The following is a 13,113-nucleotide window of genomic DNA, read 5'->3' on the forward strand; positions in this document are numbered from 1 at the left end:
TGAATTTTATTTGGAACTAAAGTTGAGATTTCTAGAAATGTAAAAAAAAAAAAAAAATCACTTTTAAACCAAAGTTGTCTGTTTTCTTAGAATTTGCCTTATTTTGATTGTAATCTTATTTCTTCAAAAATTGAATCGATAAACAAGTTGTGATGTAACCATGCAATGTGAGGAGACATTTGCTTTGTGCTTAAAACGAAGAACATAGAATCACTGTGAATGTGCTAAAAACTAGCCTTTATCCCCCAGTGGTGTCAGACTGAGCATACCCTTGTGTTTACAAGGCAGTCTCTACCACCGAGCTGCATCCTGAGCTGACTGAGTGTCCTACTCTCTGAAAATTCTGCTGATTTTGAAATACCTTTTTTTGTTTTGTTTTAGGATTTATTATCATTATTATTATTATTATTATTATTATTATTATTATTATTATTATAGAGACAAGGTCTCTCTTTTTCTCTGTGTAACCCCTGTTGTCCTATAGCTCACTATGTGACCTTAGCTGGTTTTGAAGTCACAGGGATGATTAGCTTGTCTCTGTCTCCTGAGTGCTGGGATTAAAGGCATGCACTACAATGCCTGGCTTCCAAACATGTCTTAATTTTAATATTAACACATCTGTAATTTTAAAAGGTTATTTTTATATGTTAGGAATTAATGCGAAAAATGACTTCTTGGGGAGAAAACCCCAGCCTTTACAATTATTTTTTCCTTATCTCCTAGGTGATCCACAAGATGCTGCTCTCCATAGGGATGCTCATGCTGTCCGCCACACAAGTCTATACCATCTTGACTGTGCAGCTCTTTGCGTTCCTGAACCTGCTGCCTGTAGAAGCAGACATTTTAGCAGTAAGTACAGTATGATGTATTCAGGTCTAAAAACATCCCCCAGTGCTGTAAAAAAAAGCCACCAATATGTGATCTTATTTTATTAATTAATTATTTACATCCCAAATATTGCCCTCCCTCCTGGTCCCCTCACAGGGTTCATCCTCTCATCCCTCTTTCCCTTTACCTCTGAGGACATTGCCTCCTACCCTCCCCCCAAGCCCCTGTAACCTCTCACCCTGGGGCATCAAGTCTCTACATGATGTGATCTTATAATGTATTTATAAACATGCCAAACCACACAGTTTACTTGAAAATTGGGTACATCTTATTCTCTTTTGGTTGCTTAATATCAGTGTATACTTCATGTACATTAATTACCTGATAAATGTTGGATTTTTGAGACTCTGTGCATACCTATATCCTTGTGTTTCCTATAGAATTTTACTGGTTTCTTTAGTGCTTGTATTCCTTTTATTATTTTATTTTATTTTATTTTATTTCCTTTTTCTTGAGATCTTACTATAATAATCCTGGCTATCCCGAAACTCACTCTGTAGACCAGGCTGGCCTAGAAACCCCTCTATTTCTACCTCCTGGGTGCTGAGATTATAGGAATGTACCACCACACCTGCCTCCCCCCCTCTTTCCCTCCCTCCCTCTCTTTTTCTTTCTCCCTCCCTCCCTTCCTTCCGCTCTCCCTCCCCTTCTCTTTCTTTTTCTTTCTTTACCTCTTTCTCTGTCTGTCTGTCTGTCTGTCTGTCTTTCTGTCTTGTGTAGCCAGCATCATGTTGTGAGTACAGCAGCATTAAACAGAGACGTCTGATGTAGTGTCATATTATTAATTTCAGTGGAATGAGACCATTTTAGATGTTCCCAGTCTGCCTTGCTTCCATTGTTTGTATTTGTCAGAGAGAACTGGTTACTTGATGGTCAGCAAGATGACATCAGAGAACCACATCCTAGGAAGTGGCGTGGGTGCATAATATATGTAATGGTAGTCAAGAGCTTTGGTAATAGAGGTAATAGTGAGTCAAACTCTTGTTCACATGGTAAGATAACCTAGGTCAAATTACTGAACATGTCAGTTCACAGTTAATTGACAATAAAAGTGGAAGAAAGTATAGGTGTATCTAGGAGGCCAGTAGTTTAAAGCCCAGGACTCTGGTAACAGACTGCCTTGGTTAGACTCCTTCTAAGTTAACAGCACACGTTGTTTTTAGTGTTCTGTGCTCAGTATGCAAAATGAGGATGAGAGTAATAGTGTTTACATTATAGGGTTGTAAATTAACGAATACCTTTATTCTTAGCTCTGAAGGGTGTTACATGTACCATTTAAGTTAGACGTTTTCTTTCCAAAATTTACCCGTAAGAGCAAATCTAGTAATAAGTGATTGAAGAACACTTATTTGTGGATTGTTACATTTCCTAATTTTCAAAGTAAAGATTTTAAAGTGCCACTTTCATGCACTTGCTCTATGTTGATCTAAATCAATTTATTCATTTTACATTGGTGTTTTGGGAGGGGTTAATGGCCCCAGGTTTAATACAGAGCTGATTGTGGTTGAATAATTAAAGTAACAATACTTTAGGAGATTAAATTTAAATTGTGTGTGTTTGTTTGGAAGCCTTGTGACTAAAGAACTTTGTAAACCACTCTGGAAATATGAATTGCTGTTGCAATAGGAAGTCATATAGAGCGGTCCCCATGTATATCTGGTGTCACCAGGTATGATTCTGGACTGGTTACCCAAGTCAACATAATGAATGATTATAGATGTATAGTGAGAAGCAAAGGGAAACCTGGGTTTATTAAAACATACAGAATTGCATCACCCAGTCCTATGCTGTCTACTGTGTTAGCTTGAGCTCTGTTTGCTGCATCAGCTTTCACTGTTGTCAGTGACATGAGCTGGGGATGAACCCAAGAGACCTGGCAGCTAGCAAGTGACCTGGTTGAAGGGTGCTTATTCTGTAGGAGAGAGAAAGATGTCTGCCTCAGTATAGCTATGGAGATTATGTTGCTAAACTCCAGTACTACTTATGCCTCTGGCATATGATGCAAGAGCAGGGTTGCCCAGCGGTGATTGATTTAGCATACCATACCTGTCTACATGGATATATGACCTCTATACTTTGTGACTCCAAGGCTTACTTGATCTTTATATCTTTTAAAAAACAAATTTAGCTGGGCGGTGGTGGCGCATGCCTTTAATCCCAGCACTTGGGAGGCAGAGGCAGGTGGATTTCTGAGTTCGAGGCCAGCCTGGTCTACAGAGTGAGTTCCAGGACAGCCAGGAGAAACCCTGTCTCGAAAAAAAAATTATTTTTTTTATTTTATGCGTATTTGTGAGTATCTAGATATATGTATGTGCACTACATGGTGCTCATGGAGGCCAGAAGAGAGTGTTGGATCCTTTTGAACTGGAGTTATAAGGTGATTTGAAGCCACCATGTGTGTGTGGCTAGGAACGGAGCATGAGTCCTCCACAAGTACTCCTAACCCTGAGCCACCTCTTCAGCCCCTGTAACTTTTTCTGTGTTGTGATTAGTGTCCCGTAACTGCCTTTGTAAGTGTGCTCTGTGTTTGATGTTTATGACTTGTGTAAATGTGTTTGGTGTTTTCTATGTCCATAGGCTATGAACAACTGTCTTAACTTTTACTATAAAAGTTACTTGGTTATTTATATCTGTGCTTACTTTCTTCTATTGCTCTTGTTTCTCTACTTTCCTAGGTAGCACACTTACAGTTATGAAGTGGCAGCAAAAATTACTTTATGATTTGGAGTCACCACAACATGGGGAACTGTATTAAAGGGGTCACAGCATTAGGAAGGCTGAAAGCCACTGCGTTCAGTGTTCTACCTATATAAAAATTGATAGTGTAGAAGAGTATGAGTTGATGTTGCTTTTTTCCTAGGGAGAAAGTCATCTTTCATAGCTATCATAGAAATCCTGCAAGTCTCTTCTATTAAATCAGATTCTTAAAACTTAGAGAAAATAAAGTGGGACTCTTTTTTTTTTTTTTAAATAATGCATGGGAGTTTTAACTTTTTTTATTTGTTATTTTATTTATTTACATTTCAAATGTTTTCACCTTTCTCGTTTTGCCCTTTGCAAACCCCCTATCCCATCCCCTTCCCTCTCTCTCTGTGAGGGTGTTCCTCCAGTCATCTACTCACTCCTGCCTCACTGCCCTAGCATCCGTCTACACTGGGGCATGGAGCCTCCACAGAACCAAATGCCTCTCTTCCCACTGATGCCAGACAAGGTCATCCTCTGCTACATATGGGAGCCATGCTACAGCTGGAGCCATGGGTCCTCCATGTGTACTCTTTGGCTGGTGGTTTAGTAATAGAACTCTTTTGCTGGAAATTATATATCTGGAAAGTTCCTTGCTAGGGAGTTATCTGTACCTAGAAAACTGTAATGTGTAATGTTACTGAATTATTGTTGTATTTGAAAATACATGAAATTAGAATCAAATTTAAATGGTTTATGTAAATTATATTTATTCTTGCTACTTTAATTGATGCTCCTTTTCTAACTATTTTGTGATAAGTTGAAGTAGTAAATAAGAATTACAGATGTGATAATTTATATGATTTAGTAAACTCTTAAATGTAATATATAAGTTGATTTTAACTTGATTCTTTTAAATTTTATGTTTAGTATAATTTTGAAAATGCATCTCAGACATTTGAGGACCTTCCAGCAAGATTTGGTTATAGACTACCAGCTGAAGGCTTAAAGGTGAGGAGATCCTTATGTAGAGGCTCATGGGATTTTATACGGTGCTTTTAATGGTCATTTTGTAAATGAAAATGTTGTGATCATAAAAAGAGAAAGAGCTGTAAGAATATGTTCTGGCGGGATGTGGGGGAAGGGGGTGCCTCAGAGGGCCCATGCCAAAGCATCCCTTCTCCCTGAGGGACCAGACACACACCAGTGTAGTATAGAAAAGAGTTTATTCAGGGAATGGGGAGGGGAGTTAAGAGGGTAGCAGAGGCAGAGAAAGGCAGAGAAGAGAGAGTAGAGAAGTAGGGGCTGGCCATGATCATGTGGAAAAGAGGGGGAGCAAGGGGACAAGAGGCAAGGGAGAGAAGCAGGAGTAAGAGAGAGAGAAGGGGGCCAGGCCTATCTGGCTGTTGCCAGTAAACTGTGGGGGTGGAGTCCAGACAGAATACCAACAGAAAATATTTCTTAGTATTTATTATCATAAAACCTGAAGCATAGTCATTTGAAAAGGTGAAGTTATTCACTCTGGGCATGGTGATGCATACCTGTAATCTTAGCACTCAGGAGGATGGGAGCAAGATTGTGAATTTGAGGCAAGCTGGAGGCTAGATTGGGCTGTGGAGTGAGGCCCTATCTTTAAAAAATAGTTAAGTGCCAGCAGTTGGAAGGCAGATCTCTGTGAGTTCCTGGCCAGCCAGAGACGCACTGTGAGACCTCTCTCAGGAAAACAAAAGCAATATAAAAACCAAAAACAGTTTGAAGATGTATGAGTGAGGTGCTAGGTTTGGTATGTAGTGTATACATTTGTACACACAAATCTGAAGGACGTGACATTGCCTGGGATTGTGTTACCTAACATGAGGTATGTTCACTTTGGCACATGATAGAAATTGTTATGCATGCATTTTTAGATGTGTATGTATACAAGTTTATGTAAACTCTAATATATAAAGCCTTATGCTATATTTACATTTATAGAAATTTTCTGTTTGGTTCCTGCCCCCATAATTGCATCTCTGTATCAAGTTTTCTTGGTAGTAGGAAAAGACCTTCATTATTATTTTTAAGGATTACTTGGTTTTGCAATAAGAAATACTACGGATTTTGAACATTTTAATTTGTTGAAGTGTATATATAGATTTTCTAGCTTATTGTTATCATTGCTTCAGTGATCCTTTTTTTGTTTTGAGACAAGGCCTTACTATGTTGCCTTGGCTGGCCTAGAGCTCACTATGTAGACCAGGCTGTTCTCGAACTCACAGTGATCCTCCTGAATGTTGGATTAAAGATATGCTACCAATCCTTAATCAATGTTTTCATCCTGTTGTATTTATTTCTGTAGGGTATGGCTTCAAACATAAAAATGCTTTCTTTGTGGCATACATGTTTTAAATTTTGGTATAGATTTCAGATTGCCCTGTAGAAAGTTAAGAGCAGTTTAAGATTCTATCAGTAATGTCTGAGACCATCCTTTTTTCTATACTATCTTTAATATTGCATATAAAAAATATTCACTAGTTTGTCAGAAGTATCTAATAAGGTTAAACACCTTAGTTTTCTGCTTATATCTCTCTGTCTCTCTGTCTCTCTCTCTCTATCTCTCTCACACACACGCACACATACATACACACCCTCACACATTGAGAGTTGGTTGACTATAAATGCTCTTTACCTATTTAAAAATTAACACATTTGTATTTTGACAGAGTTCTTTACATATTGGAAGTATCAATTGTTTTCCACACATGCTTCAGAATTATGTGGTTAAAAGTTAAGTGTGTTTTCCTTCTTTCTCTGACACAATAGAAATTCTTTGCTCTTTCCAAGACAGTGTGAGGCCTTTGTATAAGCTAGAATACACATGCATAACGTTTTCAGTTTGTTCTCAGTCAGCATGCTGTGCAACTCTGCAATGGGCATATCCACTTTTAGTATTCTTTACAAATTTTAATTATTAAAAATACTGTCAATATCAAGTGACTCTACTTCATTGGGATAATATTTAAACAGAGCAGGAACATATTAGAAAAGGAAAAGTTTCCCTTTGTCTGTACCTTAGTTATTATACCTACTGTTGTATCCTCTTTTCCGAGTTAAGAATTACAGTGACTACTGCCTTTGCATCCTTTTCTGAATATGTAGCACTTCTTAGTGCTTTAAAAAGCTTCTTACATTTAGTATGTATATGTGCATGTATGTGTGTGTGTGCATGCACTCACATGGGCATGTGAGTATATGTATGTTCATGTGAGTATGTGTGTGTGCATGTGTGTGTCTATGTGTACCACGGTGTGCACTGGGAGGCCTAAGGACAACTTTCAGTAGTTATTTCTTTCCTTCTACCATGTGGGTACCAGGAATCGAACTTGAGTTGTCACACTTGGCAGCAAGCACCTTTATCTACTGAGCTATGTTACTTTGCCCCTTTTTTATTTTTTTTCTCTTCAAAAGTAATGGAGTTATAAATTTCAAAAATGCATCCATTTGCACATATAAAATATTCTTGTGGTTTTACTTGGAAAGGGATTTATGAAAGGTTGACACTACTTTATGGATAAAACTCGGATCCAACGTTCAGACTTTACAAGAGGATTTGTATTCTAGTTCCCTTTCTGCTGTGACAAACACCAAAACCAAAAACCATTTAGGGACAAGAGGGTATCTTTCAGTTTACTGGTTACAGTCCATCACTCAGGGAAGTCAGGGAGGAATCTGAACAGAAATTTGAAGTAGAAATGTTGTTGGAAGAATCCTGCTGTTGGCGCATGGTTGTAGCCTAGGACTACCTGTCCCAGGTGTGGTACTGCCTCCCAGGTGGGCTGGACACACATCAACCAACAATCAAGAGACTTGCCCACAGACCCTCAATAGAGACTCTTCTCAGATGACTGTAGGCTATGCCAAGCTGACAGTTAAAGCTAAATAGGAAATGCAGCTGTTGGGTCCCCAAACCCCATCAGAATACTCTGGAAGTTTTAGCTCAGAATATTCTGCTGCTGCAGCTCCTTAAACTAATCAAAGGAATATCATTTATCAAACTGCACATGTGGTCAATTCCAAATATAGCACCTGGGTTTTGTTGGTTGACAGCCTGTAGGCCCTGTAAAAACCAACCACATATTTTGGTGAAATTCTTACCAGCTAGGAAAGCTAGAGAATACTGTATAATGTTTTGTTGCTACTTTCCATCTGTGTTGAGAAGATACGTATCATGTAGGGAGAGGGCTTCAGAATATTTGTGGCGCCATAATGGCACATACCTACTTCACTAATTACTTTGCAGTTTGATTTTCCTACTTTTCCTATGTCTTATAGATCTTTCCACAGCAGCACCTATAAAACTAGTGTTTCTCTTGAGTGCTACATAATATTTTATGTTATAAGTGATCATAGCTATTTCCTATTAAGATAGTCTGGTTTCTTTTCCTCTTTTTCTTTAGTTATTACAGTGACATATATAAATATAACCTGCTGAATCTGCTCAATGTCACCTGTATGTCTATGATTTCAGGGCTGACCACATAGTATTGAATAACCAATTAGGGGTCTCATCCCCAGGACACCTCTTTCTCCTGTTCTATTAGCCTGTGGTTCTTTGTCGATGCATGAGGCCTGCTGAGACTAACATGCCCACTTCTATGCTAGCATGCCAATGGCGTTGTACTTCAGGTTTTGTTTAGGCAGCCTTATTGTCGAGGTATCGTGGGTGAAGTTTCTTTCTCATTTCTAGTAGGCACAATCTCACAGCAGATTTCCTGGCCTTCGGTACTTACAGTCTTTCTGCCTGGTTTTCTAATTGTCTGAAGCAGAAATGTGAACCAGATCCTGGTACTCTGTCATGGTTGGGAAGTAGATGTTAACTTAGCAATAGATAAATGCTAATTATCAAATCCTTTAAAGAAAGATAAATTACCCAAAACTTCATACTTGAAGGAATTATGATGAGTGTCTTTGGAACTACATCTTAACATAAATTTTTCCTTCTTCTTTTCTTTTCAAGTCACAGTGAACTTAAAAGTATATTGGTTTAGAAACTTTTATTAATAAGCTTTTATGTTCTTAGACTATTATAAAATAAATTCATTTCTACTTCTTTTAAATTTTTCATGTTTTTATTATTTTTTGCTTATTTTATGGGTATAGGTATTTTTGTCTGCATGTATGTCTGTGCCACTCTGTGTGCCTTGGTGTCCAAGGAGACCAGAAGAGGGAATGAGATTCACTGTAACTGGAATTAGAGGTGTAAGCTGCCATCTAAGTGCTGGGAACTAAACACCGGTCCTCTGGAAGAGCAGCGAATACTCTTGACTTCCATGACATCTCCCCAGCCCCAGAAATAGTGTTTTAATAATATAAAGTTGGCTAACTTGCAGTGATTAGTTTTGGTATTTCAGTGTATTCTTTGAAAAATTTTAGATCATTGATAGACTTACCAGTTTTTATTAAAATATAATGAGTTAGTCTTAGTAAGCTTATAATCAAATAACTTAATCAAAATAAGTTGCTGGGGAGAATTGTAGTGGAGCGCACAAGGGGAGATATAAATTTGAGACACTATAACTATAGTAATGAGTTTGTGGGGAGATTCTTCTAATCTTTTGATCCAGGAAGATTTAATCTTTAATTACTATATACCTTCTGATGTTTAGAAAGTATGAATGTCAGGCTTATAGGTAATCACATAGTTTGGAATATTTAGTATATTTTACCCTTTGTCCTAAGAGAAGAGAATGTTGCTTAGTAGCAACATTTGTCTGAAATGTATTGAAACAATTGTGATGGGTTTGCTGGAGAGTTAATTCACTTTTCTAATGATGGGATGATGTTTAGGACAATATAAAAGGTGGTAGTTTTTGTCTGTTGTTCTATTTTGTCATAGCATTCAGATCAGTTGGCCCTAGTCTGGTTTTGTCCACTAGCAGTGACCATGTCATACAGTATTTTCTTTTCTGTAACCACCTTCACAGTTAGAATTACTGCATTCTACTGTTTGTGCCATTGTTTGAACTTCATTGTATTTGAGTTTGTTTATTTTAAAATATTTATTTTTGTTTTATGTTTATGAGTGTTGTTTTTGCATGGATGTCGATGTATATACATTCATGACCTGAGTTTGATCTCTGAGATCCACATAGTGGAAGGAGAGAACCAACTCTCAGAAGTTGTCCTTTGACCTCCAAACATGTGGCAGCTTATGTATGTTCATGTGACATTGAATTCTTGATCCTTCCACTTACAGCTCTCAAATGCTGGGATTGCAGATGTTTACTCAGCTGTGTGCTCAGCGTCTGGTCAGCTTCCCTGCTTCCTCTTCTTTCCTTTTCTCCTTTCTCTTATTCTCTCTCTCTGTCTATCTCTCCCTGTCTCTCTGTCTCTGTCTCTCTGTGTCTCTGTTTCTGTCTCTCTGTCTCTGTCTCTCTGTCTCTGTCTCTGTCTCTGTCTCTCTGTCTCTCTCTCTCTCTCTCTCTCTCTCTCTCTGAGCAAAGGACTTCTTGTATAGCTTGGGCTGGCCTCCAATGTTGTATGTACTCCAGGCTGGCCTCAGACTCAGTGATCCTCTTGCCTCTGCCTCTCAAATGTGGGAACTGATAACAGACTTATAATACCATGCCTGGCTTAATATGATTTTTATGTTCAGGTTATTTGACTCTTTCAGTTAAAAATTGGTAGCTTAAGCTATGTTGAAAATGTTTTGTCAGTTTTTAGTAATGAATACTACCCTGTGACCCTAACTCTTGAGAGTCTGTGACTCTACTTCTATAAATATATTTTATACATACACATATATGTGATCATTAAAAACTTGACTAGAATGTTTATCTTATTTTATTTTTTACCTTTTGGATTTTAAATTCTTCTTTTATTAAATTTATTTTTCTCTATAATACATCTTGACTACAGTCCCTCCCTATTCAATTTACTCCCCCTAGACACTGCCCTCAAGCTCCCCTCTCTTCCATGTCCATTCCTTCTCAGTTCCCCTTCAGAAAGAAGTAGGCCTCCCAGGGATACCAACAATACATGGCATAACAAATTGCAATAAAGCTAGACACAAACCATATCAAGGCTGGGCAAGGTGACCCAGTAGGAGGAAAAGGGTCCCAAGAGCAGAGACAAGAAATAGTCAGGGACATCCCCACTCTCACTGTTAGTAATTCCACAAAAACATCAAGCTAACAACCATAACCTATATGCAGAAGACCTAGTGCAGACCCATGCAAGCACAGTGGATTCCCAGGTAAGTCTCTGTGAGCCCCTATGAGACCCACTAAGTTGATTCTGTAGGCTATGTTCTCATGATGTCCAAGACCGCTCTGGCTCCTACAGTTCTTCCTCCCCTTCTTTTGTGGGGTTCTCCGAGCTTAGCTGAAACTATTCAAGTATTGACCAATAGTGGAGTTACTTGTGTTATATGTCACATTTGAATACTAACTAGAAATGAAGACAATATGTATGTTTAGCTGTAGGGTGAATCTCAAAAGTATTGTACAGAAATAGTCTACAAAAGCATTTCTATTCTGTATGCTTTTGTTTGTGTCAAACTTAAAATTAGGTAAAAACAAATATAAACTGCTGGAAGTCCATAGAATATCATTCCCTAATGGGAACACTGTCTAGTAGGAGGCTTCTGAAGTGCTGTTAATGTTTTATTTTCTGATACAGATGTGTTCAGTATGGGTATGAGGAGTAAATTGGATAGGGAGGGACTGTAGTCAAGATGTATTATATAAGAGAAAAATAACACACTGAAAGGCATTTATACATTTTGTTTTATGAATATCATAGTCCTAAAAGCTTTTACCACATATGAACATATCATAACTCTGTTGTATTATGCATTTGATTATGCTTGATGGTTTTGAGATGTCAGTTATCATGTACTATTATTTTCCACATCCTCATTTACTCATCGGAAGATTAAAATAACAAAGAAGAGAAAATGGGCATTGAGTTCCCTCAGTTTTGTAGTTCATGGGCTTTCTCCATGTTAAGTAGCTTTATAAAGTACTCCTGTTAGAAGCTAGGTGTGAGAAGATCCTTAGAGCAGAGGAAGCATTCTTTTAGTGAGAAGAGATTGGACCTGGAGAGTGATACCAAGCATGGGTTGGTTCTGGCTGAAGGTGACTCTGCTTTCTGATAGGCTTTGTTCATGAAACAGACTTAATGTGCACTTAATTTTAAGTGACTCATATTTGAGCCTAGTAATGGAAAGCTATTTCAGCAAGTTATGTCTTCAATGTATTCCATAGGAATGGTAATAATTTAGGACACGTCAATCAACTTAAGCAAAAAGATTATTTTCAAGACTTTTAGTATACATGCTTTTAAGATTTATATATTTCTTGTGTTAGAAATAGTGCATGATTCACATATAAAAGGTGTATAAGCAAAAATTCTCTCTTTTCATTCATCTATTCTTTTGCTGGTACTTTCAACCTCCTGAGTAGTTGGGACCCAAGCTTGTGCTGGAGCTCCTGATTCCATAGAGCCTTCACTCAAGTCCTTTGCCTCCTTCCTATGTGCTGAGTGCAGTCTCTGCTGTAAATGAGCTGAAAAGGATTTACAGCACCATGATTTGGCATTATAGTGTTTACAGAGAGGCATGCAAAAACGATTTAGGGACTCAGATTAGGGTTTAACACCATGCAGAACTTTGAAGATGTTATGCCATAGCTTTCTTTGCTTATTTCTTTCTAAAACGTTTGATAATTTTAGGTATTAATAGTTCACTATGTCAAGATCACTTGGTTTTTATATTTCAGTCTGTTAATATGACTTTTCAAACTAATACATCTCTGATATTAGATCACTGTACATTTTTGGGAAAGCAATTTTCTGTTTAAAATTTTTAAATTTATTTTGCTAAAACCTTTGCAATTTTAATTTAAAAATTTTTTAATTTAAAAATTTTTTAAATTTTTAAGTTAATATATAAGTTGATGGATTTCATGTTGACATTTTCAACATGTAGTATTATAGTCTGTTCTTCCTGGTTTCCATCTCTGGTGCTTTCTTTTTGCCCGTCATCTTCCTATCTCCCAAATACTCCTTCCTTCTGGGGCTATGTCGTATGTATTGCATTACTCTCTCTTCCCCCTCTTCCCCATCCCATTCAATATTTTCTTTCCTCCTCATTGTTCCCTTAAACACATGCATATGTACACACACACACACATACACATACACACAGTCTCTCTCTCCCCTTCTCTCCCTCCCTCCTAGATCCCACTTATAAGAAAAATCATAGACTATTTCTGAGTCTGGCTTATTTTGCTTAATATAATAATACTTAAAAATAATCAGGGTTTTACTTTTCTTTATAGCTGAAGAAATTCCATTGTTATAACTTCATTTTTAACTAATGCTTCACTTTACTTTTCTCTCATATGTATAGTATGATTTTAAAAATATTCACCTTATTTATGAGCTTGATTTCTGTTTTTTAACTATTAAAAACAGTGTAAAAATTAGTATATTTGTACATATCTTTATATACTCAGAAGAGTACTAGTGTAGAAAAATATATAGCATATTTTATTTATAATA

At 37.3% G+C, this 13,113-nt stretch overlaps 1 protein-coding gene across 2 annotated transcripts in view; it reads left to right on the top strand.

Annotated features, from left to right (window-relative positions):
- Window positions 1–13,113, top strand: part of Rnf13 (ring finger protein 13) — a 91,082-nt gene that overhangs the window by 22,060 nt on the left and 55,909 nt on the right. For both annotated transcript variants that reach the window (XM_031373894.1, XM_031373893.1), the window contains 2 exons: window positions 724–849; window positions 4,501–4,581. In XM_031373894.1, the coding sequence (XP_031229754.1) occupies window positions 736–849; window positions 4,501–4,581 (195 nt within the window). In that variant the 5' untranslated portion in view covers window positions 724–735. The remainder of the gene's footprint in view (window positions 1–723; window positions 850–4,500; window positions 4,582–13,113) is intronic.

This window comes from Mastomys coucha, unplaced genomic scaffold, assembly GCF_008632895.1.
Source record: "Mastomys coucha isolate ucsf_1 unplaced genomic scaffold, UCSF_Mcou_1 pScaffold16, whole genome shotgun sequence".
Lineage (NCBI taxonomy): Eukaryota > Metazoa > Chordata > Mammalia > Rodentia > Muridae > Mastomys > Mastomys coucha.